At 38.9% G+C, this 26,055-nt stretch overlaps 2 protein-coding genes across 2 annotated transcripts in view; both read left to right on the forward strand.

Moving 5' to 3' along the window:
* The window catches only part of colec12 (collectin sub-family member 12), a 37,301-nt gene extending 24,695 nt beyond the window's left edge, over window positions 1-12,606 (forward strand). The window contains exons 3-10 of the mRNA XM_031735573.2: window positions 3,963-4,085; window positions 7,191-7,277; window positions 7,425-8,468; window positions 8,953-9,513; window positions 9,906-10,048; window positions 10,177-10,286; window positions 10,372-10,514; window positions 11,184-12,606. Coding sequence (XP_031591433.2) covers window positions 3,963-4,085; window positions 7,191-7,277; window positions 7,425-8,468; window positions 8,953-9,513; window positions 9,906-10,048; window positions 10,177-10,286; window positions 10,372-10,514; window positions 11,184-11,203 — 2,231 coding nt within the window. The 3' untranslated portion in view covers window positions 11,204-12,606. The remainder of the gene's footprint in view (window positions 1-3,962; window positions 4,086-7,190; window positions 7,278-7,424; window positions 8,469-8,952; window positions 9,514-9,905; window positions 10,049-10,176; window positions 10,287-10,371; window positions 10,515-11,183) is intronic.
* A 958-nt stretch (window positions 12,607-13,564) lies between these two features.
* Window positions 13,565-26,011, forward strand: stam (signal transducing adaptor molecule (SH3 domain and ITAM motif) 1). The gene is made up of 14 exons (XM_031735574.2): window positions 13,565-13,892; window positions 16,691-16,775; window positions 16,939-17,014; window positions 17,206-17,301; window positions 17,427-17,573; window positions 18,626-18,716; window positions 18,992-19,187; window positions 19,516-19,610; window positions 20,341-20,429; window positions 20,604-20,691; window positions 20,848-20,902; window positions 21,019-21,172; window positions 21,413-21,534; window positions 22,007-26,011. The coding sequence occupies exons 1-14, from the start codon at window positions 13,853-13,855 to the stop codon at window positions 22,236-22,238; spliced, it is 1,566 nt and encodes a 521-aa protein (XP_031591434.2). The 5' UTR covers window positions 13,565-13,852; the 3' UTR covers window positions 22,239-26,011.
* Window positions 26,012-26,055: the final 44 nt, after the last annotated feature.

Consider the following 26,055-nt stretch of genomic DNA (forward strand, 5'->3'; position numbering starts at 1 on the left):
CAAAAGGACAAACCATAAAAAAACAGACTGGAAGTACAAGGTTTTCATTTGACATCAATAAAATGTAAGTTGCAGTATCCTCCACTATACCTCTGCTCTTTGTAGCATTTTATGACATTTATTTGCCTCGTGGGGATTATTTGGCTCACGTCCAGGTTGCTGATGAGGAATCTGGCTGCTCTCCTGCTTCTCAGCTCTCACCATGCCTCAACGGTTCTCGGCATTCTGCACCAGGCCTTTGGTGTAACAGTCCCTTTTAAGTCAGCTCATGACATATGTCATCATATTTATGTTTCAGTCACAGTGGTCTTATGAATATAAAACAAAATGCATGTGCTGACTAATGAGGTACAGAAGTAGATTTGCTGTCTGCATGTACATAAAGAGAGGACTTTGTGAGTTTTTTTGATTTTCTTAATCAGACTTGAGCACTCAGACTTTCATGTTCCTTGTATCAGTGTCCAGCAGTCTCAGGAACTCATCTCTGCTTTCCTTTGGATTTTCTTTTTCCAGTTAAAATACTCCATATGGTATATTTAATTATCAAACTATGTTGTAATGTACTTTGATTGTCATCATTAAAATGGACAGTATAAGTGTAGTGTCAGAGATTCTGACTACCTTTCACTTGTTCACCTTAGAACATTTTAACGTCAAAACAAAACTGTGACAAAACAATCAAAAATGTCTGATGAATGGTTATAGAAACAACGTAGGTTTATTTTACTTCTTGATTCTCTGTAAAAGAATCTTTTAGCTACCTTGGAAGTGTTAGTGTGGACCACATCACACAAAATTGTTGTTTATGCAAAAATCACTTGGAGGTTAGAAAAAAAAAACTGCAGTGACAAGCAGTGGGAAAATGTTACAGCCCTGGAACAAGTCATCAGCTGCTCTGCCCAGAATGAATTTCCATGTTAGTTCAGTCTCAGCGTCACTGTGGGGGAGAACATGGCAGTTATGGTTTTTAACCCAGGTTATACACAGTATGTGCTAAATTCTTGTTGTGCTAAGTGTAGATACTAAAAAGTCTGCAAAAAAAACCACCCACATTTATTTTTCTGCCACAACAATTAAAACACTCTTTTTTGTCTTTGGTTAAGATTTTAAAGTCACAAACACATTTTTTTTCTATTTCTGTGGGAGAAACTCGGCCAGGAGAAAAGTTATTGATGCAAAAACGTATGTGAAATTCATCACCTTACACTTACCTTGCTTTCAACCCAGAACCTGCAGCTGTTCAGCTGCATGTTTACATGGTGTGATGCTGTACTTTAAACAGCGTGTGTTCAGGGCCAGTGGGGGATTCTCTGATGGAGCTCTCCACATTCACTCACATCATGAGGCTGTCAGTACACATAAGGACAACAGTGGCCGGCATATCCATGTCTAGCTCCACGGTGGGGCCCCCCTTAGTTTGTCAGACATGATGTTTGTACAGATGTCTGGGTCCAAAGCAGAAAGGACAAACCCTCACTGTCCCTTTGGTGGTCCCGGCCTACCCCTGACTTTAAAGCATAGAGCCTCCTTTGGCTACAGATTCTATCCCATCATGGGTGACGTGGCTTAAAGGGACACATCTAGGACTCTGATGCTGTTTGAAGGAGGAAGTCATGTGAAAAAGTCAGCCCAGCTGTGCAGTTTTTGCCCCAGTGGAATAAGTCTACATACCCATAATGCCAAGGGGCACCAGAGGACTGAAGCATTACCTATGTAATGCACTTGTTTACTCATAGTCCTGTAAAAAAGAAAGTTTTCACCAGTTTCTATGTGAGTGAAACCCATGTTTCAGTAGCCTGTAAAATAGTAGCAATAACTTAAGGTAACCATTTCCTGTATGACTTTATCAGTCTCAGTGTCCAATGTAGTGGTTTATGTGCAAGTATACCATCAACACTGATACAAATACAAGAAAACAGCCTTTGAATAGCTGTCCACTGTAGTCACCACTATGCGTGAAAGGGTTAAAATAGTATTAATAAATTTTATAAATAACATATAAAGCCATAGGTTTTGGCTAGGTCCCTGCATACATAGCAAAAAAAAATAAAAAATACAACATGACCTCTCTGATCATCTAATGAGTTTTATTAATGAGTTATCATAATGATATTGTACTAAATTAACATGAGCAGCAAGGCCAAAAGAGCTATTTAGTTATACCTGAAGTTTGAAGGGAGCCTTTTATCAACACTGCTACTGTGGAAATCTTTAAGATTCTGCCATTCTCTGTGTTATGATTACATGGCTGAATGGAAGGATCCTTAGTATCATGTTTTGTCTCCATTTTAATCTTTTAATACAAGATATACTCAACTGTACAAGTTATCTTTTGGATGAAATTTTCTGACTGTATTCTGTGACCATGGTGGGTAGATAACATGTTTCTATAAACAATTCTCTCCTAATTGATATTATTCCTGGTCAACAGCCTTGAAGACTGCTGTTGTGCTCTGTTCTGTTCTTTGACCCATTTCAATGTATTTCAGATTTACATAATTACATTTTTTATTACAGCTTAGGTTTTAGTATGGAGCTCCGATAATGATAACTAAAGAAAAATGAGCAGCCAGGACATTAGAGTGGTTGTAAGCAAACCCTGATGTTAGCTACCTGAAGTTTGAACTCTAAGACCTTTATCCATACTGCTGCCTTCTTTGTCCCTCAAATGAAGCGATAGCCAGTCTCTCCAAACATTTGGCTTGCTTACAGTCTGTATGATAGCTGCACTTTCTTCCCCAGTCAGTCTTATCTTTCAGCAGTGTCATTGTGTTCAGGGATCACTGCAGTTGCTTAAGTGAGTACACTGTTTTTATAAATAATAGAACCAATGGTGAAAGCAAATGGAAGACCCACTTTGTTTTATCATTATCTACAGCAATATGACAATTATTTTATGGATCTTATATACAGGACACCTTTTAACAACATCTTTTAAATAATGGTTTGTTACAGCTTAAGTTGTATTGATGAGTTATGATAATGATGTGATATTGTAATAGAGAAACATGAGCGTCCAGGCCAAGAAGCAAAGTTTTACACAAACCCTGATGTTAGTTAGAACTAAAGTTTGAACTGTAAGCCCTGTATCCACACTGCTGCTGTGATTTGTTTGTAACGGCAGATGGTGATATTGCGCGATTTTCACATTTTGTTTGCAAACATCCAAATCGGGAATGTGTGACAATTTTCCATAAATTCTGCTTTCCTAAATAATCTGATTTAAGTTCTTACCTCTTACATTAAGAGCTTTTTGGCCTGTTGTGAATTCACAGCAGCTGTCTTGTATCTCTGCTTACTAAATGCGACTTTGTCAATTCGAATAAAGTAAAGCAACCAACCTGCCTACAATGTTTAGCATTAAATCACTTAGTGTTGGTGGTTTTTAGGAAGCAGAAGTAAACTTCTGTGACATGAATGACCAAAAATCTCACTGTCCCAGTGTTCTAGGTTAGTTGCCAATGACACAGAAGGGGAGTAGTAGTGTTTTGTATTGGTTCCTCAGTCATATGGATAACACATGTGCAGTGTTTTCAAAGTTTCATAGTGAGTTTTCTTGCCAGTTAATGGGGCCAAATGTTTTCAATTGATACTCAACTGGAGAAAAGCACAGCGTGTGCCACCACAGACACGCAGGTCTAAACTTAGTGATGACGTAAAAAAGAAAGAATCCATGTGGTTTCGCTTTTTATATGAAAACATTTGGGGTGTTTTTATGAACTCCGTTCTTCAGCTGGAGCGTGTATGGGTTACTACTGCAATTTTATTCTTCTTGCTTACAGCCAACCTAGAATAGAATAGAATAGAATAGAATAGAATAGCACTTTATTATCATTGTACATGTACAGCGACATTATGGGTGTCCCACGTCAACTGTCCCGGAATAAAATATATAAACTATAAATAGACAGTGCTGCATACTGTTCACTGGTTTGTGACACAGACCCTGTTGTCTGTTACAGGAATTCAGGAGGGTACAGAGTGCACCAAGTGCAAAAATGACTGGGCATTAAGGGCAGCCATCGCACTCCTCTATGTGCTCTGTGCCCTGCTCACCATAGCGGTGGCTGTCCTCGGATACAAAGGTAAGCTGTAACTGAAGTTAAAATGCCTGCTTAAACAAATACTCTAGTTTTCAGCTGGACTGCAACTTTTGACATCCACAACAACTTACCTGACAACATTGAACCCACAATGTGTGCAAAATGGGTTGAAGTGGAATGGCAGATTGTGACCTCAGTTTTTCCAGAGTGGCTCAGTTAGACCCTTTCTTACAAGCCAAGAAATATTGATGCTCTAAGCCAAATACATAGACTTTCATTTAACTGCAGATGATTGAACTGTCATGGCTGGGGCAGCAGTCGTGTTGTGGAATGAAAGGAGGACCCAAAATGCAGGCAGCCGACTGATGATATGAGTGAGAGTTTATTTACAGAAGTGGCAGGGTGGCAAACCGGCAGTGAGGCATGACAAATAACTGAAGGAGACCTAAACTGGGATAAACTAAATAACAAACCTGAGAGCATACAAAAGGGCTGCGGGGCAGAGAGACACAGACAGGAACGAAGCACCATGGAAGGCAGAGATACACAGAAGAACGCAGACTAACGCAGACGAGCCGACAACAGGCACAGACTGACACCCACTATATATACACACACAAACAAGGAGACCAGGTAATGACATACAGGTGGGAGCACAGCTGATTCTAATACACAAGACGACCTGAGGATACAAGCTGAACACGATGACAACAGACACAGACCTTCAGAATAAAACAGGAAATCCAGAACACGAACAGGGCACAAGGGGAGGACACAGAATACCAAAATCAGAATAACTAGAACAGAGGAAAATAATCATACAACACAAAACGCTGGGTCAACGACCCAGCACCGTGACATGAACACTTATTTAATTGGGAAATTGTGTTCTTCACTACCCCTCCACGGACTGGCATAATAGATCACCCAATTAAGTAAATGTAAAAAACATATTCTTGCCATTTCCTTATATCTACATGTGAATTAAGTTCCTGTCCTTTGTGCGCCATGGTGATATTACTTGTACAAGCCCCTGGACTGTCAGAAGGCACAGCAACTGGCCCTGTTGCCCTTGGATGTATAATCCTGTGTTGTACTTCTTTAGGTGTGTTTGCTGGTTTAGTATGACATGATTCACAGAAAGTAAGAGGGGATCAGTATGAATGAAATTCTGTATAATTTTATTATGAAGTTCTTTCTCTTCACACAAACTTGGTTATTTTTTTCCTTTTTTTTTGTCTAATAGATAGAACGATAACAAACAAAAAATACAGTACACAAAATCTTGCTAGAAAGTCCAGAAAGGATGATAAGGCCAACTTCAGGAAAGACTTTGAACAGACAGAGAAGTAAGATGTCTGACTACGGCACAATTATAGTTTTTTTTCCCTTTGTTTACTCCTGCCCTGCCCTCTGACTCCCATGGTCCCACAGCTTCGCTCTGCCTTTGTCTTTTTCTTTTTGTAGATGTTTGATAAAAAATTAAATGGTTGTATCACTAACAGTCAAGCCAGAGGCTTTGGGCTAAGATTAACCACTCTGTTGACAGAAACCGTTGTTTACTGTCCACCATATTTGACATCTTTAGCCACAGCTCTAAATGGGAAACAGATTGTGTGGCGCTGTCCTTACTGCACGCATGCTGCTGTTACTCCCTGTTTGAACAATGGAAATAATATTAAATAGAAACAGACAGGAATTCCACATATTCAGGCATTATCATTGGGGAATGCTTTCTATGCCTTACACATTTGTGGTCCAAAGCAGTCACAGAAAAATATGCCGAAAGTATCCTCGAGTGAAACAGTGCTACAGTCCTACCTACTCCACAGGCAACGGATGGCATATTTGCCTAATGGGGAAAGACTTAATCCAAACTACTCCAGAAGTTTAGATTTAAATCAGAATTAGGTGCTGTCAGGTTTGTTTTAGGCTTCCAGCTTTGCATCTGTGTTAGCGTCGAGCCCAAGTGACTTTGATGGCTTGGCTCTAATGTCTACCAGATGACTGTGCAGCAACTACCCAGGCTTAACAGCCCAAAGCAGAATTTATGGCTTGGTTGCAATTTGTTATCTCGTGAACTACAGGCTAACTCACAAATTGCTGCGAGTGTCCAAAATACTTTGAGTGTGGAAGAAATGAATCTGAGCTCTGCAATCTATGATTTTTTTTTCTTTATGCACTTTATTATAGATATGCTGCTATTCTTCAAGTAAATGCTTTAATTCCTGTTAAAGAATTGTTTATTTAAATGTCTGCTCCAGCAGCTTTCATCGGTGTTAATCTCAGTTTGGGTAACTGCCTAGCTTTTGCTCATAACTCGTCCCAATAGGCAGCCAGACTTACTAAAAGACTTACTTAAATTAGCAGCCTTATATAACTCACAGTGCCTTTCCAATATAAGGATGTGAAAAGGATGGAAAGATTAACAGGGGTGAGTGAGAAGGTATGTTCAAGATTAGTGGGGAGTTTTGCAGGTGTTTCTTGTTTATTCTACATTTTTGTCACTGTTATCAATGGAATAAATTTATAGAGTGTTTCTGATTCACCCAAAAGAAAAGCATGTGACCATTTCAGAGAAACTGAGACAGATTTAAAGGAGATTACCTTCAAACTTCAGTTCTCAGCAGTTACCCAACAGCTCTTTGAAGCTCTTTTTTGTTTGTCCCAAATGCATGTTATTGTTTCATGTTTTTGTCACTCCTGGAATGATAACAGTGAACGCTTAGGATGTTTTCCAGTTCAGTTTTTAGACGCCCACATACTGAGAGAAAAACAAAGCATGGAAGAGAGGAGACTCTTCCTACAGTTGTAAGGAGAGAGAAAATGGAACCAGAGTCGTAAAGCGCTGGTGTGGTATTGATTATGTGTTTGACATTATTTACACTGATGAAGTGGAATTTGTGAGTGTTCACTGACGATGGAGATTTGTAGCGATCAACGGATACACAGTTGCCCGGTTACAAAAATGTTAGGAAAGTTTTTCACTCCATTCAATCCCATGTTCCCATCAGTGGTGTTTGACTTTTCCAGTTTTTCATTGCAGCAGTATGAGTGTAACAACGCCCTCTGCTGTTAAGCAGCCCTTCTGCAGAATATACTATATTTATCTTCAGCTTTAAGACAATCTCTTTCATTTTTTCTTAGTGGTTGAGAAAATGGACAACATGACAGAGGGCATGCAGAATTATGGAGGCAAGATCAATGCTGTGGAGACAGACTTAAAGAAACTAGGTAAGACTCAGTAACACAAGATTATATCATAGATACAGAAAGCTGCAGAGATTTCAGTGACGTGTACAAGAAAGTAGGTTTTGGCTTTGACACTGTACTATATTTGTATGTCCTATTAACAGATATTTGTGTGTGACTGTTTTTCAGATGATCAGGCTGGAGTGATGTCAGTTAATGCCATCAGTGAAATGAAGACTTTCAAGTCAGATCTGGAAGCGTTACATAATCAACTACAGCGCATTGCAGACAGGGCAACGAGTAACAGCGACAGGCTGGATGAACTTAGGATAACAGGAGGTGATACGGAAAGTGGACATGTCTCACTGCAGAGTTTTATGGAAAACAATGATGCTTCACTGCGTGGCATCAAGCAGACCTTGACCTCTTACAGTGGAATGATTGACAGCCTTGAGGCGGACACTGCACGGCTCCAGTCTGAGATACAGAGCCAGGTCAAAGTACAGAGCCAGACGCAGGTTGATGTCAGTGCGCTGAACATCACGCAGGCCCAGCAGCGCAATCTCCTCAGCACACTACAGAAGACAATTGAAAATGCAGGACAGGAAGTTCAGAAACTGAAAAATGACTATCAGATTCTGCAGCAAACAGCCAGACAAACATGGGCCGACACAGAGTGGCTGAAGGAAAAAGTTCAGAACCTTCAGGTTTTGGCAGCCAACAACTCCGCCTTGGCCAGGTCCAATGAAGAAGCTCTAAATGACTTGGGAGCTCAGCTCAGCACTTTAGCCAGCCAAATCCAGAATACCTCAGCTCTCACAGAGGAACATGACCAGAGCTTGCGAGAGATGATGGACCACCAGAGAGACCATGATAATGCCACCTCGTTTAAGTTTGACAAAATGGAGGCACGATTAGACAGACACGAGAATGACATGAACCGCGTGACTGGAAACATTAGCTTTGCCGCACAGATTCTTGGTGTCATCAGTTCCGAGCTGAATGGCCTGAGGTCCTGTGCTGAGACAGTAATGCGACACTCTGACCTGTTAGTGGGACTGAATGAAAGTGTGACACAGGCCAATGCAGACAACAGAGAGCTGCGCGCCCAGCAGGATGAACTAACAGCCAGGTTGGACAGAGAAGTCAACAACTTGTCCATGGTGATGGAGGAGATGAAGCTAGTGGACAGCAAGCACACACAGCTTATCACCAACTTTACCATCCTACAAGGTGAGGAATACCTGGTGTGCCTGATTTAGAGCTTTTCATCATCATATGTGTTTAATCTATATAAATAAAGCACCTTTTCCAATTATTAGTGAAAGTTATGACAAGTATATTTAATTATTCTAAATATGGAACTAGTACATTTTTAATTAATATAGAAAAGTATAAGAATATATAGATAGATTTCTTCCACTTCAATTTTCTTTAATAAATAAGTACAACAGTTTTCAGTTTCTTGGGGTAAGTTACATCATCTACCACCTTCTGGTCTTAAGAAGAATCATATTTATGAATTATTTGTGACTTCTGACAGTGACTAGGATTGTACCTCTTCTGGTTTGTAGTATGCATTTCCACCAGCAAGATGAAAAGAAATACAAGATGAAAATAAATCATTTGTGTGATGTTTTGTGTGACAGTGCATGCAAACATTAATTGTTACACCTTGTTCTATCAGTTATAGTTCACTTATCTGCTCGTATTTCAGGCCCACCAGGTCCAAGAGGGCCCAGAGGTGATAGGGGTCCTCAGGGGCCAATGGGCCAAACGGGACAAAAGGGTGATAAAGGAGACAAAGGAATGCCAGGATTGGTCGGAACTAAAGGAGAGCAAGGTGCAGCCGGACCACCAGGCGCAGCAGGTCCAAAAGGATCAGTCGGGGCTCGAGGTGTTGTAGGACCTAAAGGATCAAGAGGGTCTAGTGGTCGACCTGGAAACCCTGGTGAGAAAGGTGACCCTGGGGTTCCAGGGCCTCCCGGGAGGGATGGACCTTCCGGAATGCCAGGACCACCTGGGCCACAAGGGCCCAGAGGAGTAGCGGGACCTTCAGGTATGGAAGGACCCCGTGGGTCTGTTGGACCCATGGGCCCCCCAGGTCCTCCCGGTCTCCCAGGACTTCCTGGAACTCCCATAATTGTAAAGCCACCTCAGCCCACTCAGCCCCGTCCGGTCCCTCAACCTCCCAAACCATCTCAACCTTCTAAACAAGTACAGGAACCACAGGACTCTGTGTCTGTCCAGCCCCCTGTTGCCACAAGTCCAAAGCCTGGTGAGTTTTATCCTGTCTCACTCCCATCAAACCCAACCGCTCACAGCAGATGGCGGCCCCTCTCTGAGCCTGCTTCTGCTCGAGGTTTCTTCCTGTTAAAAGGGTGTTTTTCCTTCCCACTGTCGCCAAGTGCTTATTGATGGAGGTTGCCTAGTTGTTGTGGTTTTCTCTGTATTAGGGTATTTGTAGGGCCTTTATCTTACAATATAAAGTGTCTTAAGGTGACTGTTGTTGTGATTTGGTGCTAAATAAATAAAATAAAATTGAATCGAGTGATTAGATAAATTAGACCAGGGCATTTTTGTAAATGTCGATACCTTGTACCATCTTAACAGCATTTCCAGTGGTTTTGTTTTCTTGGATAACACGTATATGGTGATTCATTCTTCCAGGTTGTCCACGTGAATTCAGAAACTTTGGAGACAGCTGCTATTACTTTTCTTCTGGTTCACAGAGGCTCAACTTTGATGAGGCCAACCGGTTTTGTACTAATCGTTCAGCTCATATGCTCATTATCAATAACAATGAAGAACAGGTAAATTAAATTAGATCACGATATTCCATATAATGCTATTGCTAATTTTAAACAATTTCACAAACTAACATAAAACATTATTATAAACAGTTTTTCTTGTTACGTCTTCTTTTCTGTTCTACCTCTAGCAATTTGTAAAAAAAGCCATCACAGGAAAAGGATATTTCTGGCTTGGACTGAGTGACAGAGAGGAGGAAAATGTCTGGAAGTGGGTAGATGGAACCATACCAGTTTTCACGTGAGTTGCAAATTTGTGTATGTATTTTAACTGTACAGGACAATTTTAACAAAGTGTAACCAAGTGTCTTTGTGGTTGTTTTTAGGAAGTGGAAGCCTGGCCAACCTGATAACTGGAAGCATGGTCACGAAGATGGCGAGGACTGTGCTGGCCTTATCCATGAGGCCAACTGGAATGACTTTTACTGCACTGACCGCATTGGTTTCATCTGTGAACATGCCTTTGACAGTTAGTACCTTCTTCATATTGAACTTTTAAATTTCCTATTTGTGGTGTATTTGCATAGTTGCATATTTGTATTTTTGGTAACAAAGCCCATATAACATATAAGTTTGTTTATTCAACTCCAAATGTACATTTTTAAAATGTGCCACAAATGTGTAATGTCTTAAAACAGCAGGGCAAAAGTATTACTCAAACAGGCATACATACTACATTTATTTGTGGCTGTTCTTTTGTAGACTGATGCAGTTTTGTTTATCTAAACAGATCCAGTAATTATGATCCCCTGTTCAAATTGGACTGATTCAAGACCACCTAGATATATTTTATTAAGTTTTTCGAAAGAAAAATAAACAGTCTAGTTTATTTTATAGTTATATAGATATACACACAGACATATACACACACAAAGAAAGAATTGAATCTATTTTGGAATTTTGTAATACGGCTGTAACAAAATGTGGAACAAGTAAAGCACTGTGAATACTTTCCGGATACACTGTAACAGTGAATATCCCCTGCTAAGTGGAGCTTAGTCATCATTAATAGCTGTTTTTTCATACAATAACACCTCAAAATGTCACTGTGAGAGCTATAACTGTAAATGCAACATCTTGGGCGCACACACAGAGATACAGATACAAAATGTGTTGTATTTTTTTGTTCTCTTCACAGTGAAAGTTCCAGTTTTATAGCATCCATCTAAGAAGTAGTGATCAGTCTCTAGGAGAAAGGTGAAGAGGTTGAAGCCGTCACTATAACGAGGGCCATGCGGAGGAGCGCTACGTGACTAGAGGACTCTGATAAAGCCAGCCCAGTGGAACATCACTGACACTTGGACTGTTATTTGTCTTTAATGGCACCTTACAACATAGTACCGTGCAAAAGGCAGAGCAAACACAGAGCCATTCCACTGTTGTATTAATTTAGATTTTGTACTGAAAAACCATGAGTATCTTCACTTATTTAGGCTGATACAGCCACAGTTGTACATGTGTATCTGTAAATAATATTTTACAAATGACAATTAGTTGGTTGGAACTGAATTTGATATTGTTTTCTTCATTTTTTCAGTTACTCAGTCTTTACACATTAAAACTGTCAGAGTATTCTTCAAGTAGAAATCTTTGGATCCGATAAAATACTCCACAGAATCATAGATGTGTTTACAAGCAAGTTCCCACAAACATGGTGAGCAAACACTTGTCATCATTACCCAATAAATACCTGTAACCTAACAAAAAGAAAGAAAAGTAGAGTAAGTTTTCTCAGTGCTTTTTTTGGAGGGTGGGGGAGAATTGATTACTGATGTGAGCGGTGTTGCTGTCTTACAAAGGACAGTATTTCTTGGACTTTGACCTGCCAGTATTATCTTAATCTGATATATACATGATCAGTATGCACATGGTTTGTAATGTATCCATTATCAGATGATTTCTTCATTATGCCAAATGCAATATGTGAAACATTATAATTTGTATAATCAATTGTTTTTGTTGATCTTATGGACTGAATAGCAATTTTTAATCCAGTTTAAGGTTCATCTGTGAGTTCATTCAATCACCACATTCCGATGGATCAGATCAGAATGCTTAACACAATAAAATTGGGAAAATTGTGTGGAATCACTGACTGTTGTCCATAAAATATTTCAGTAAATGTGTGCAGATTGGTTAGCATGAAATGCCAAGTGTTTACATAGAAAAACTAAAGGAAAATAGAAACTTTAAATTTCAAATATCACTGCCCATCTGCTATTTATGTATTAATTACATTTTTATTTTGTCTTCAATAAAACTAGTGTATAACAGTGTAGCATCAGTACTTTCAGGAAAAGTAGCAAAACATTAGAAAAAAATCTAAACTTACATACTTCACACACTCCAGACAGTGTACATCACTGATGCTGCCTAAACCTACATACCATTGTATTAATATCATAAGAATAAAATGCTAATATTATAAATTGACAATTACAAAAGAAGCATGTAGACTGACTGTGCCCAACACCGTGACTAAATGATGGATTTATGTAATGTAATATTCAGTCTTTCGAAAGACAGATAATTTCAGATTTATTAAAGTAGATTTGTATGTTTTGGGGTTTGTTTGTTTTTTTTTAGATTTGTATGCTTTGTCTAAAAAGTGAAAAATGCATAAAATAATAAATGCTGATAATAATACCTTTTTAAAGATGATATACTTGTTCTAATCACTAACAAAATTCTTAAAATTTATAATTTTCTCAAAATTATACTTGAATTATATATATGCTAATATTGATGCCAATTTTATTTATATAGCACTTTTAATTAAACTCAGTGTGCTTTCCATACATTATAAAAACATTTTTTTTTAAACTGTATCTCTGTAATGTCCTAAAGCAATTAAAACAATTAAACAGAACTTTAACATAGACACAGTTGTGTCTTGACTTCAGGCAGCTTGGTCAAAAGGACAACAGTAACGCAGAGCACCCTCAGCTAATTTAGGTCCACTCGGGGAATAGTTCAAAGATTTGCACCTCTCTAGAGAGGTCCAGTTGGTCTTCCTGAGCAAGTCAGAGATGTACTTGAAGAGCAAACTACTTAGAGCTGTATGAACTAACAGAGATTTTAAAAGTAATCCTGGGTGGAACCAGGACCCAGTGAAGACTTCAATACTGGGTAATTTGATAAAGTTTCTGTTTCTGTGTAGGGATTCTGGATGCCGATGCTTTAAACTGGTATTATATCCAGTAATATTACTGGATAAATATCACAAATATTTATTTATTGTCTTTGTAGACATCCAGCAGTTAATGTAATCTGTGCTAGAATTACATATTGGTTCATGTATTTTAGTTTAGACCACTGTTAACTACTTAAAATGACTCATTTATTGCTTCACTTACGCCACACAAATCCTCTTAACTACAAGATTAAAGTCTTCATGTGTTACTCATTTTCACGCGCTGCAGCCTCACAGTCACATTTTGTCACGTGATCGACGTCACCTGACGATGACATGTTATTTTTTTTATGCCAAGGACAATTTGTGACTTATGATTCATTCTCTCTAGTTTGCAGACAGCACACAGGGATGAGCAGTCGTCTGACAGGGAGTGTTAAACTGTAGATGCTTGTAACCGTTTATTAAACACAGTTCGGGCTCCTTCGATTACCCAGAATGCCCTGCTTGTTGCCGTCTGGCGAAGGAGTGACTGTGTAGAAAAGAATCAGTTAGCTACTTTTGACACCCATTAGGTTGTCGTTACTATGCATTTGTCTTGTATGAAATAAGAAAAAAGAGGGAAAGAAAATATCTGGGAAAGGCGAAATCTGTTGTCGTCTATACACCAAGCGATGCCTCTCTTCACGACCAACCCCTTTGACCAAGATGTTGGTGAGTAATCACAACTGGAGGCTGTTATTAGCAGGCTAGCTAAGTAGCTGTGACCAAACAGCTTTGTTTGTGTTCTCCAGCTGTGGGCAACATTTCACTTAGCCACTGGATTTATATTATTGTTATATAGGTACCGTTTGGTACATACCGTAGGTTGTGTAAACTGACAACCTGAAGCCCATGATATTAATTTTGATGTCTGTTTTGCTTGTGTTTGAGGAACATAGATGGCTAGCTTGCTCCCCTATCCTATGTATATATTTAGCTAGCAAACAGCAAGTGACCGTTTGGCGATAGCATCCTAAACTGGTGATGTTATTCTCGAGATGTATAACGTGTATTATTTAAGTCAGGCCAACTCTTAATGAAGACTGAGACACAGGCTTGTCATCGGATCACTGAATTGAGTTCGCAAGCCATATCACTAGCTACCTTTATGCATCCCATCTTCTGTTAGCTAACCACAATAATGTGCTTGACCTCTCACAGTGAGTGGAAGTGAAAGAGGATGCGGAGCTATGTGAAACCACAGAGTATCGCTATATTTCCTGTCGTCTCTTTGATCTTTGTCGAGTGGTTAGCCACCTAATTTTCATGCAGAGTGTGTAGTTTTCATGTAGATGAAAAGTACACAACACCGTTCACTTGCACAGCCCCATAGACAGCCTCAAGCCCAAACCCAGCAGTAAATGCTGATTTGGTAAAACAAACCAGCCTTTAAGTGACCGTGCTCTTCTGTTCCTGGCTTTTACTACTGTTGTGAGCATCTATTACTTCACTATACTGTTGTGTATGACATGACAGCAGACGCTTACTTAAAGTGCTTTGCAGGCTTGAAACTCACATAGTCAGTCAACATAATGAAAAATAATAAGTGAAAATAACGTCAGAAAATAAGAATAAAAAACGTTACTAGTCAACTAAAACAGGTGGAAAAAAGACACTTGCAGTGAGTGTGATCAAACCAAGAGGGACCTCAGACTTAATGAAAGCAAGTGAAAATAGATCTTTAGAGCTGATTTAAAATCATCAGCTGTTGATCAGGTTCTTATTTGGGGAGGCAGATTATTCCAGAGCCAGGGGGCAGTAACCACATTTGCCTGGTTGCCTTTAGCTTTTTCCGAGTAAGGGGCACTGAGAGAAGTTGTTGGGATGATGAGTTGGTGACCCGCAGACAAAAAAAATTTCTCTTGCGGAACTCATTTATTTGAAACTTCACAGATAGCCAGTGCAGTCCAACTAAAACAGGAGCGATGAGCTATCTTTTCTTTGTACAAGAGTCAATCAGCTGCATTTTGAATCATCTGCAAACTGGAAAGTGTGGAATTGGGCAATCCTATATACAGAGAATTGCATTAGACCAGGTGAGATTTGATAAAGGCTTGGATAACAAAACTGCCTTTAATTTAGCAGTGGTTTTCACTTGGTAAAAGATGTCCTTCACAACATTCCTTTGATTGCTAAAATTCACGGAATGTCTCATAAAAACACAAAGATTGTCTGGTTAAGGGACTAACTGCCTCGGTGAGGATGGTTGTGTAGCTCAGGGGGGTCTGAATAAAATAACTTCAGTTTTTCTTAGTTTCTTTCTTTAGTTTAAGGGTTTGCTTTTGTTTTTTTTACATCTGTGATTTCAGATCTTCCAAACATTCAAAGAGGTTCTTTATGGTTTGAACACAGTCAGGCGTGGCAGGTAGATAAAACTGGGTGCCACATAACAAGGATAAATAATTTTGGCTTTCTGTCCATCTCTAATACTTCCAATCTTGTTTAGGGTATATAGAAATATTTTTTCTATTGCTTCTTTTTGCTCTTGACAAAAGAAGCAAAAATAACTCTTTAATGTAATTATTACTTCCTAATTATTACTTCTACTTCCCAAAAACAGCAAATGATGACTCATGTTAGAAAGCAATGTCAGCTATTTACACATCTTATTTCCATTCCTATGTTTATACTTGGAATACACTTAAATAGCTCTGTAATAGACTGGGAACCTGTCCAGGGCTAACTTAGACTCTTGCTCTATGACAGCTGGGACAGACTCCAGCCCAACTGCAACCCTGAAATATCAGCGCTGTTGATTGCTGTGGGCAAATAAAGGGATGGTATGTGATGGCACTGGCTGATGTTTATTATTGGCTAAATATTATTGGCACAACATTCAAGAAGATGTTAAAATGCTGTTGAACAACACATTTTAACATCTGTTTAATCTAAATCTAAAATGTTCTTGTTAAACACCTTATCTGCTCAAAACTGCACAAGTGGTACTTGGTAAAACATGAAGCTGCTTCCAAGATGAGAGGAGTCAAATACAGTACACATAGAGTAGATGCAAGACTAACCATTTCGTTTGGAGGAAAAACCTAAAAAACTCAATTCGTAAGTGGCAAATAGAACCCACTGCTGATTGACTGATCCTTAGATAAACTTCAGGTGAAGTCTTCGCAGATTATGAGCTGTTAGATTGTGTTCACTGTAGTGCGGTAGTGTTGATGGGGCGCTTCTCATATATTGTCAGCCCTTTGTACCTCATCATGTTTATGCTTATTTGTAGCGGAACATAGTAATCTTGTTGTTTTGATTTCTCAGTACCAAACATGATCATGAAAAGAGGATTCTCACAGACCCTTTACAACAGTGATTCTTTTTTTTCAGGATTACAGTAGCTTTATTACTCCTCTACAGAATTCCCACGTCTCTTCTTTCCCATCTCTAAATACAGTCATGCAGAAAAAACATGCTTTTCTGTAAAGACTTCTTCTCACACCGGTTGGTGTTCTTCTTTCCTGCAGAGAAAGCAACCAGTGAGATGAACACTGCTGAGGACTGGGGCCTCATTCTGGACATATGTGACAAGATAGGGCAGTCACGCACTGGGTCAGTTAACTTTCCTCATTCTGAGGCGTACCAACACATTTCTTTTCTTTTTTGAGTTTTGAATCATTATAATATATATTCAGGGAAGTATAAAGAAGTTAAAAAGAAGAGCTTAATAAAGCTTAACCTTCTCAAACCTTTGAGTTGTGCTGTTCTGTTCCAGGCCCAAAGAATGCCTCCGCTCTATAATGAGAAGAGTGAATCATAAGGACCCTCACGTAGCCATGCAGGCACTGACTGTAAGCAGACTCTTAACAAACAGCCATGTTTTAAGTTTGATAGCTTAGTGTCATTTAGGAAATAAGTTATCAGCTTGTAAAGTAACCACATTTAGTCTTTTATAAGTGATAAATTACATATGTCAAAAGTATTTCAGCTGTTTACTTACTTCATGAGGTTCATGAATAGGATGTACACTTTGTCTTCGCAGCTTCTCGGTGCCTGTGTCTCAAACTGTGGGAAAATTTTCCACTTGGAGGTGTGCTCCAGAGAGTTTGCCAGTGAAGTCAGTAATGTCTTAAACAAGGTGTGTGGTAAATTTCACTTTCTTGTTTGTTGTCCAAATAAGCCACATTAACTATGTGGGATTTCTTCAAAAAGGTTCACGTTTGATCCGTGTTGGCATAAAATGCTTTAATGTGTGTTCTCCAGGGCCACCCCAAAGTCTGCGAGAAGCTGAAGGCCCTGATGGTGGAGTGGGCGGAAGACTTCCGCAATGATCCGCAGCTCAGTCTGATCTCAGCAATGATCAAGAATTTACGGGAACAGGGTGTCACGTTCCCCGCTGTGGGCTCCCAGGTTGGTATAGGAGTATGATTAAGGAGGTTATAGTGGTTAATAGGGCTGCAACTAAAGATTATTTTGGGAGAAGACTAATGTGCCAATTTTTCTTTGATTAGTTGATTAGTGAACAATTCACAGTTGCAGTGGATATGCTCTGGAGTGAGGCCCCCTCTTATCTTTAAGATGATATTCCCAGCTGCTGATAACCACGTTAAAAATGCTCTCTGTCATGACTTCAATCTATTTGAGAGGTGCATTAGCCTCTTTAAGGACAAACTCATCTGTGTAGCGTTCAATGGCAGTTAAACTCTTTAACTTCTCATACATATATGTGTGTATGTGTGTGTGTGTGTGTGTGTGTGTATATATATGTGTGTGTGTGTGTGTGTGTGTGTGTGTGTGTGTGTGTGTATATATACACACACACACACACACACACACACACACACACACACACACACACACATATATATATATATATGTGTATATAGCATATCCACCGCAAACAAACAAACAAACAAACTAGGAGACAGTGTAGCGACTCCTGTTTAATGGTTTACTATCGCATTTCACTCTAACAAAACTGAAATGATGTTCTCTCAGTAAGAATCATTGTTACCTTATGACAGGTAAGCTAACATAAACATTACTGTAAAAACATTAATATAAACAAGGTATCAAAGCGACACACTAACTTAACTCTCTAAAACTGACCCACTCAGAGTTGACGTCACAGCTCCAGGTTGCTGACGTTTTACATGCTGGTGCACTGCAGTCGTGCTGCTGTGGAGGGAAAAGCTCCGCTTTGACTGTCTGCATTCAACTTTGTTTTCTTTGAAATCCTTTAAAATTCCACGTCGACATGTTTTTATAGTCTATGTCATCAATTATGCTGACGGATCAGTGCAGCTCTAATGGTTAAGATCAGAATTCAAGTTCTGGCTCATTCTATTTCTAATGCTAATATTTCCTTTGGTTTGCTCAAAATCCATCCACGTTCTTTTATTCTTTTGAGTCATGAGTGTGAGTCATTATTTATGTGAAGCACGTGATTATTGTCTTCACAGGCTGCTGAGCAAGCAAAAGCAAGCCCAGCTTTAGTGGCAAAGGATCCCTCCACATCAACAAACAAAAAAGAAGAGGAGGATTTGGCCAAAGGTAAAGAGGACTATCAGATAATCAGAGCACTGGGCCATTTTTTTATTTTGTTTTTGCAAAGGACTCTTGTATAAAGACTCTTTTTAGTATTCAGACACACATAGAAATGCATTAGAAGCATGTTCATTAAACACATTTTAACTGTTGTTTATTGGCTTTGCAAAACTCCCCCTGTTATTGTGGATTAATGAATCGCAGATGTTTCACAAGGTTTTCAAGGGCAAACACACAATCACACTCTCTTGTGATTATCTTATTATCTCTCTTGTGTGCAGCTATCGAGTTGTCTCTGAAGGAGCAGCGTCAGCAACCGCAGACCTCAATGTCGAGTCTTTACCCAAACACCTCCACCCTGCTCTCCTCACACAAGTCTGACGGCAGAAAAGTCCGTGCCATCTACGATTTTGAGGCTGCAGAGGACAATGAGCTCACCTTTAAGTCGGGAGAAATCATCACTATCCTGGACGATAGGTGAACTTTTACACAAATATAATCAAGCGCACACCAAGAACCAGTACTTTCATTATATAATAGTGAGCAGATTTCCTGGGCCTATGTTGCGTTCTTATTTGGATGGCTGTTCTCTTTGAAGCCTTTTTGAAATGCTCTTTAGAAGAGCACAGAATCCATGAACTCAAAAGAACAATACGTTTTAAACATCACATCTATGTATTCAGGCTTTAAAGAGGTCTGGAAATGACTTTGTAAAATGCCAATGAAATTATTAAGGATTAAATTCAGTTACTAAAGGCAGCATTTTTCTCATAATTGAATGGGCTTTGTGTTTTCTTTCTCCCAGTGACCCAAACTGGTGGAAAGGGGAAACATATCAGGGGGTGGGGCTGTTTCCCTCCAACTTTGTCACTGCTGATCTCACTGCAGAGCCTGAGATGAGTGAGTACACACACTTGAATCATTGCTGTTTCTTTGGTAGCCCATTTAGTCCATTAGCAGCATTGCTTTATAGATCTGGGAGTGTGATATCCAGAGAGCAGAGTGCAGTAAGAGACACAAAATAGGTACTGAAAAAATAACACTGCCTAAATTTCTGGGAAGAAGTTCAAGCAGTGTGTGATCAGCACTTTCTCCTGCTGATACTCTTTTCTTATGTACCAAATCTTTTTCTGGTATAATTACAGAGCCCTCTGAAATGCAACATTCATATTCATATCTTGGTATCTTGATGCTCTGTTCTATCTAATTCATTGTTTCCACAGAAATGTGTAGTCTTAAAAATGTATTGTTGGGAGTTTTCTGGCTTTTTCATCACATCCACTTTTTGTTGCTTAAGATAACCTTTGTTGTTATTGCACGCTAATTGTATGGCTTTGTCATATTGTTGATTCTGTTGGTTTGCATACTGGGTATGTACATCCTGCTGTTGCACTTCTACTGCCTTCATGCTGTGTGCCACCGTTTCTTGTAATTCAAGTTAAAGAAAAACTTTTATCAGCTCGTAACTTCTATTTTTATCTCATATCCGTTCCTGTGCTGCTTGCTTCTATCAGAGCATTACAGGTGATCAAGTTAGTTTGTCCTTATCTCTTACGTTTGCGCTGCTGACCACTGCCACTGTTGTGTTGTTTTTCTCCTGCTGCATCTACGGCTGCTTGAAAACCCACAGTGAAGACGGAGAAAAAGACAGTACAGTTCAGTGAGGACATTCAGGTAGAGACCATAGAGCCCGAACACGAGCCAGTGTACATAGACGAGGTGAGTGCTGTGCTGTATGTGCTTGCTTACTCAGATCATTCAGATTTATTAAGGTCACAAGTTGCTACAGTAAATAAAAAAATCTCTTCCAGTATGACATATAAAACTTTATTACTTCTGGATTAAGTTGTGAAATTATCTCACATTTACCTGATACTTACCACATCTTCTCAGGATAAAATGGACCAGCTACTGCAAATGATTCAAAGTGCGGATCCAACAGACAACCAGTCTGACAGCGTTGAATTATTACAGCTTGAAGGTCATTTTCATTCATTTATTTATTAATTTCTTATGCAAAATATGAATATATGAAAGTGAAAGAAAAATATTTAATAACATCGTACACATACTGCATTTTTGAAAAAGGTGGATTTCTGTCAGCTAAAGAAAGAGATTTAAACAATTTTTTCATCAGGTGCCTGCAATCAAATGGGGCCCCTCATTGATCAGAAGTTGGAGGATATTGACAGGTACATTGTGCTGATGTGGCGTGCTTTATTCATAAAAATTCAGAACAGAAGCGAAGAACTTGAAGATGCAGAAGGTGTTTGACAAGATATGGATTGCTGATTGTTTGTATCACCAGGAAGCACTCGGAGCTGTCAGAGCTGAACGTGAAGGTGATGGAAGCGCTGTCTTTATATGCCAAGCTGATGAATGAAGATCCCGTCTATGCCATGTATGCCAAGCTGCAGAGCCAACAGTATTACATGCAGCAGCCTGCCAGCGCGGCACAGCAGGTAAAGTCAATACAAACTTTTTTTTTCTTAAATTTGTCAAGCAGCTACATTCTGAAAGTGGAAAGGAAAGTACCAACACTGGGAAGTCTAAGAAGCTTGGAAAGAAAAGAGAGAGATTACTATGAACCTGAATGATTGAGAATCTATACAGACAACATTAGGAGGTGTTGTCATTCTTTCAAGAACTTTAAAGCTGATTGAATATTAATATTTACTTTATTTTTATATTTGTCACCACAGGTCTACCCTGGTCAGCCTGCATCAGGTTCATATGCCATGAGCAGCGCTGGGGTGCAAGGCTATACCGTTCCTATGGAGCAACTTCCTCCTGGAACTCCCATTCCTGGTCAACCAGCTCCCAGGTGAGTTTGAGGTTACCCACAGTCCTGGTGCAGCACACTTTGCAAATACTAATATTATCAGTTTCAGTGTCCACTGTTGTTCTCATGTCAAATAAATGTAAATGCTTAATTACATTCACGTTTCACTTATTTTTTAAGTTATTTTTACATATGGTAAATTTCCCACTAGTATCAGAGGCTGTTACTCAGCTGCAGAACCAGGCTTTCACTTGTTCCAGCATTATAGACAAAGCCTTCTTAAATACCCGAACAACTTCTGGTTTTTCCTCATTGAAATTGAATCTTGGTTTCCACTTTTTAAAATCCAACTATTTGTTGTACTTGGAATTGAAATCAGTAATTTCTCACCATTGAGCAATTCCTTACACGCCACAACAGTTCTGTTCTTAAACAGACAGAGGTCTTACTAGTGTTAATATCTCCCTCTTGCTGTAGTATAATATTCACTTTTTTCCCATCATTCTTTTCACAGTGACATTCATATGTACATGGGCCAGCCGCCAGTGTACACTGCAGCTCCAGGCGGCATGGCTCCAGCAGATGTTCAGTCCTACCAGAATCCAGCCAGCAACCCTGGCCCAGCACCATGCACGACTCCCGCAGGCATGACACAGACAGCAAACTACAGCGCTGCCTCTGCCGCGAGCATAGCACCCTCCACAGATGTCCCACAGGTCCCCTTCTCAGAGAAAGCATTGTTATAGGGCCCCAGGAGCTCACTGATATCCTCACAGGCACACATACACTCTCACATACAGACACACACACACTCACAAAAACACCAGACCTGATCAAATAGTTATAGTTGAAAATGTGTTTTTATTGCATAAGTTGACACCAGATCAATTAAAACATAATTTAAACTGAGTAAACTAACATTGGCACATTTTCTGTTGTATTCAGCTGATTTACAGTCAAAGCTGCTGTGCAGAACTTTAATTTCCTCCCTCTGGCAGTCAGAGTAATTAAACAAAAATATTATTTGATTTTCACTGGAAAGCGTTAACCGGATATTTGAAGATTCATGCTGCTGTCAAATGACTGTGCTTAGGTCTAGCAGACGTTTGACATACTACTTTTATATGGCGGAGTTTACACTGGACTTCCATTTATTTTTTGAAGGAGTTGGAGAGTGTTCATTATTGTTGGCTTTCCATGTTTCCCTTGTTTATACAGTAGCATAAAATCTCACAATGCCACATGCTCTACAAGCCCGATGCCAACTAGATACGAGTCTTTATTCTTCTATTTTTGTTTGATTTTGTTGGTTATGTAATTTTTGGCTTGCAAACAGTTTCTAGGTGCAGTCCCATCATCTTCTGGTGGTAGTACACTACATCCTACCAGGTGCTAGTAAAATAAGGGAACAATGTATTTTAGGGAAAAAAAATAGTTGGATAAACTTTCTTTTCTTTTTAAACAACTATTCAGACAGCCAGAAAGATCACATCTTTCTTTTTTAGATCTTAGTCTCTCATCTGACTGGTGAACTCTTTTCTTTTTTTAATGCAGAGTATTCAAAAAATTAGAAATGTAAATCTAGTAAAGATTCAGTTTCTATCTGCCATACGTCTAGCCCAACTCCGACTCCACGGCTCGTAAAGTTTAGCTCTGGCTATTTCGCCACACGTCTCACATTTCAAACTTCAATAAACTGCAAAGTTTAGAGAGTTTTATCAGGTGCTAATAGCCTCGACTATAGCAGACATTCATTTTTATGCAAAAGTCCCACACTCCAGCTTTAAATACACAGTTCTGCTTCTGTTACCAGTGAAGAAGTGATCATGGGGATTTATTTAAAGAGCTCACACTACACTGAGTCACAAAGTGGGCACTGTTTTTTTTTTTTTGTTGTTTTTTTTGTATTATTATTATCATTATTATTATTATTATTTTTTCCCACATTTTCACAGATGTCCTGTCTTTAGCCGATGCAGATATAAAAGGATGGAGCGGCTTTCAGTTTCCATCTCACTTCAAATCTAGATTTGATAGCAATACATACATTCTAATTTTTTCTTGTCACGTGCAAAACCATTATGGGATTGATTGCTTTGTATTTAAGACTATTGATCAATTGTGGCCACACTGAGTTACAAAACAAATTTTTTTCCAATTATTTCCTAGAAGAAAAGCTGAAAATTTGGTGCTAAAAAGTTGTTTTTAGTTCACACGGAGTTAAATTTGCATGCAGAAAAGGGTTGTTTTTCAGCAAAGCAAATACTCTTTAGCCATTAAATATTAGATTCTCTCCTCCAATATTTAATGCTGAAGCTCGACTTCAGCATATGCCATTACATTTTTGGGTTTTTTCTGCATCATACAAATATTTGAATTATTACTAAATTTAATAGTTCTTACACAACAACTTAAAAATAATAATAAGAAATGTCATTTTCCCACTTCTACTTAGCAATTTAAAAAAATGCAATTACTATTTGATCAAGTGTGAAATATATACAGACACACACAGCTTCACACTACCCTCAGTACACACACTGAGGCTGCACACACACGATGCACACTACAGGCTGGCATACAGCAGTGAATGCACATACAGACACAGCTGCACTACTTGGTTCACGTATCCTGTAGTAGTGCGTGATCATTTTCCTTCATTCACACACTAACATAGAAATAAAATGACAATGTCCCACAGCTTTCTCACCCACTTAAACAAACTGTAGTTCTAATCATGTCTCAGAAAGGGGTGTCAACTTTTTTCTTCTTCTCCTTCTTCTTCTTTTTTTTAATTAAAGGACTTTTAGGTCTGCTGAAAACATCAGGATACTCTTACATTCTGTATATGTTGTCAAGTTTTAGAAGTACTGAAAACTGAAGCCACTTTGTTTTTGGAGAGAAAAGACCGTAGAGGAACTGAAGCATGCACATAACTCTTGTATATACTGTACTGAACTAGTAGTGAAGCCACATGATGACCTCATGGGTGGGGCCGTATGCTAGCACAGCTCCGGCTGTTTCTCTCAGCCTTAAAGGCGAACTCTGCAGTCGGGATTTTCCAGATGTGTTGAAAGGTGTCGAGCCAAAGAGAACAAAGTGGTTGCAGAAAAAAGTGTCTGAAAACAAAATGGTATTTTTCTTTATTTCTATTCTTTTTGCATTCTTTTTTTTCCCCTCAAAAAAAAGACTGACTGCTTAATTCATGCTGCAGAGTTTTCCTTTTAAAATCGGGCGGTTACGCATCTTTCTTGATGGCTTTTCTTTGTACCCATCAGGGGCTGTGTTAGCAAACCCGCACCACAGACTTGGCTACTAAGTGGGAGAGCCCCAGTGCCTCCCCAGTGTCTTTAAAGCATCTCTTTAGTCAGTGTTGGAAAAATGCTTTTTCTTTTTTCTTTTTGTAGTACGTTTTAATTTATGTTTTGATTATTGTTAAGATATTTTAAATGGAGAAGCAGTGAAGGATGTATGTATTCAGAGAATAGATCAGGATATGTAATATTCTGTCTAACTTAGTTGTATATTTAATTGCTGACACAAGAACATGGACATTTCTCTCTGTGTTTGATACATGCTTGATGTACTGTAGGCTCAAATGATAACGTAAAAGCTGACTGAACCCCTCCATGCTTTTCAAACCTGTCCGTTAACACTAATACAGATTCTACCTGAAGGTGTCTCTGATTCTGAATATTCAGAGTCAGGATTTGTAAACGGCTCTTTACCAAAGTCTCCCTAAGCTAAACAGTTAGCGCCATGTAAGTCATTCAAGATCAAATGTACAGGTCTGCTCCTCATATCCTACCGTATTCACCTTATTCTTCATATTTATCTAATTTATATTGCTTCTACTCAGACAAAGCCTTTGGGAAAGAGTTCATGTTTACAAAAACTGACTGGACTATAAAATAAGAAACTAATTTATCTGTTGTATTTGACATTGAATGATGTTACATGAAGGAATTATTAAGAATTGTTCAATTTCTGGTCAAATTAGTGTGTTGATCTAACAAATTGGTGTCGTTTAAGGAGGTACTATGTTTCAAACTTCTTGACACTACTGTGAGATTACAAACTGACTCGTGTTTTAAGCTCTGTACCTCCAGTTCCTTAATTGAGCGCTAGAAAGATGAGGAATATTTTTTTTGTTTCTTTGTTGTGTTGCCTTCAACTAAAACCAGGAGCAAAATGGAAAATTAATCTGTTTGTTCAAAGAGGGTTAAAAATATCAAAGTAGCAGCTGTTCTGGGACCATAGGAGCCAGTTTATTATCACGTATCATCCAAATGTCACATCTTGTTGCACCCCCAGAGTTGGACTGTGACCTGATGTAATTTTTTTTTTATTTTGTACAGGACTGAGATGCTGCCATTTTTTTTTTTTTTTTTTTTTTAAGTTTTAAAGCAACATTATTGTAAAATGTTCCGTCTAAAGGTGTACCCTGCTGTTTGTATGTATTCTTTTAACCATACTTATTAATTGGTATTCACAATAAAACCAGGCCAAATGTACAGAATATTGACGACTTCACTTGGCTTGATATTGTGTTCATATATTTAT

The sequence above is a fragment of the Oreochromis aureus genome, linkage group 18 (genome assembly GCF_013358895.1).
Source record: "Oreochromis aureus strain Israel breed Guangdong linkage group 18, ZZ_aureus, whole genome shotgun sequence".
NCBI lineage: Eukaryota > Metazoa > Chordata > Actinopteri > Cichliformes > Cichlidae > Oreochromis > Oreochromis aureus.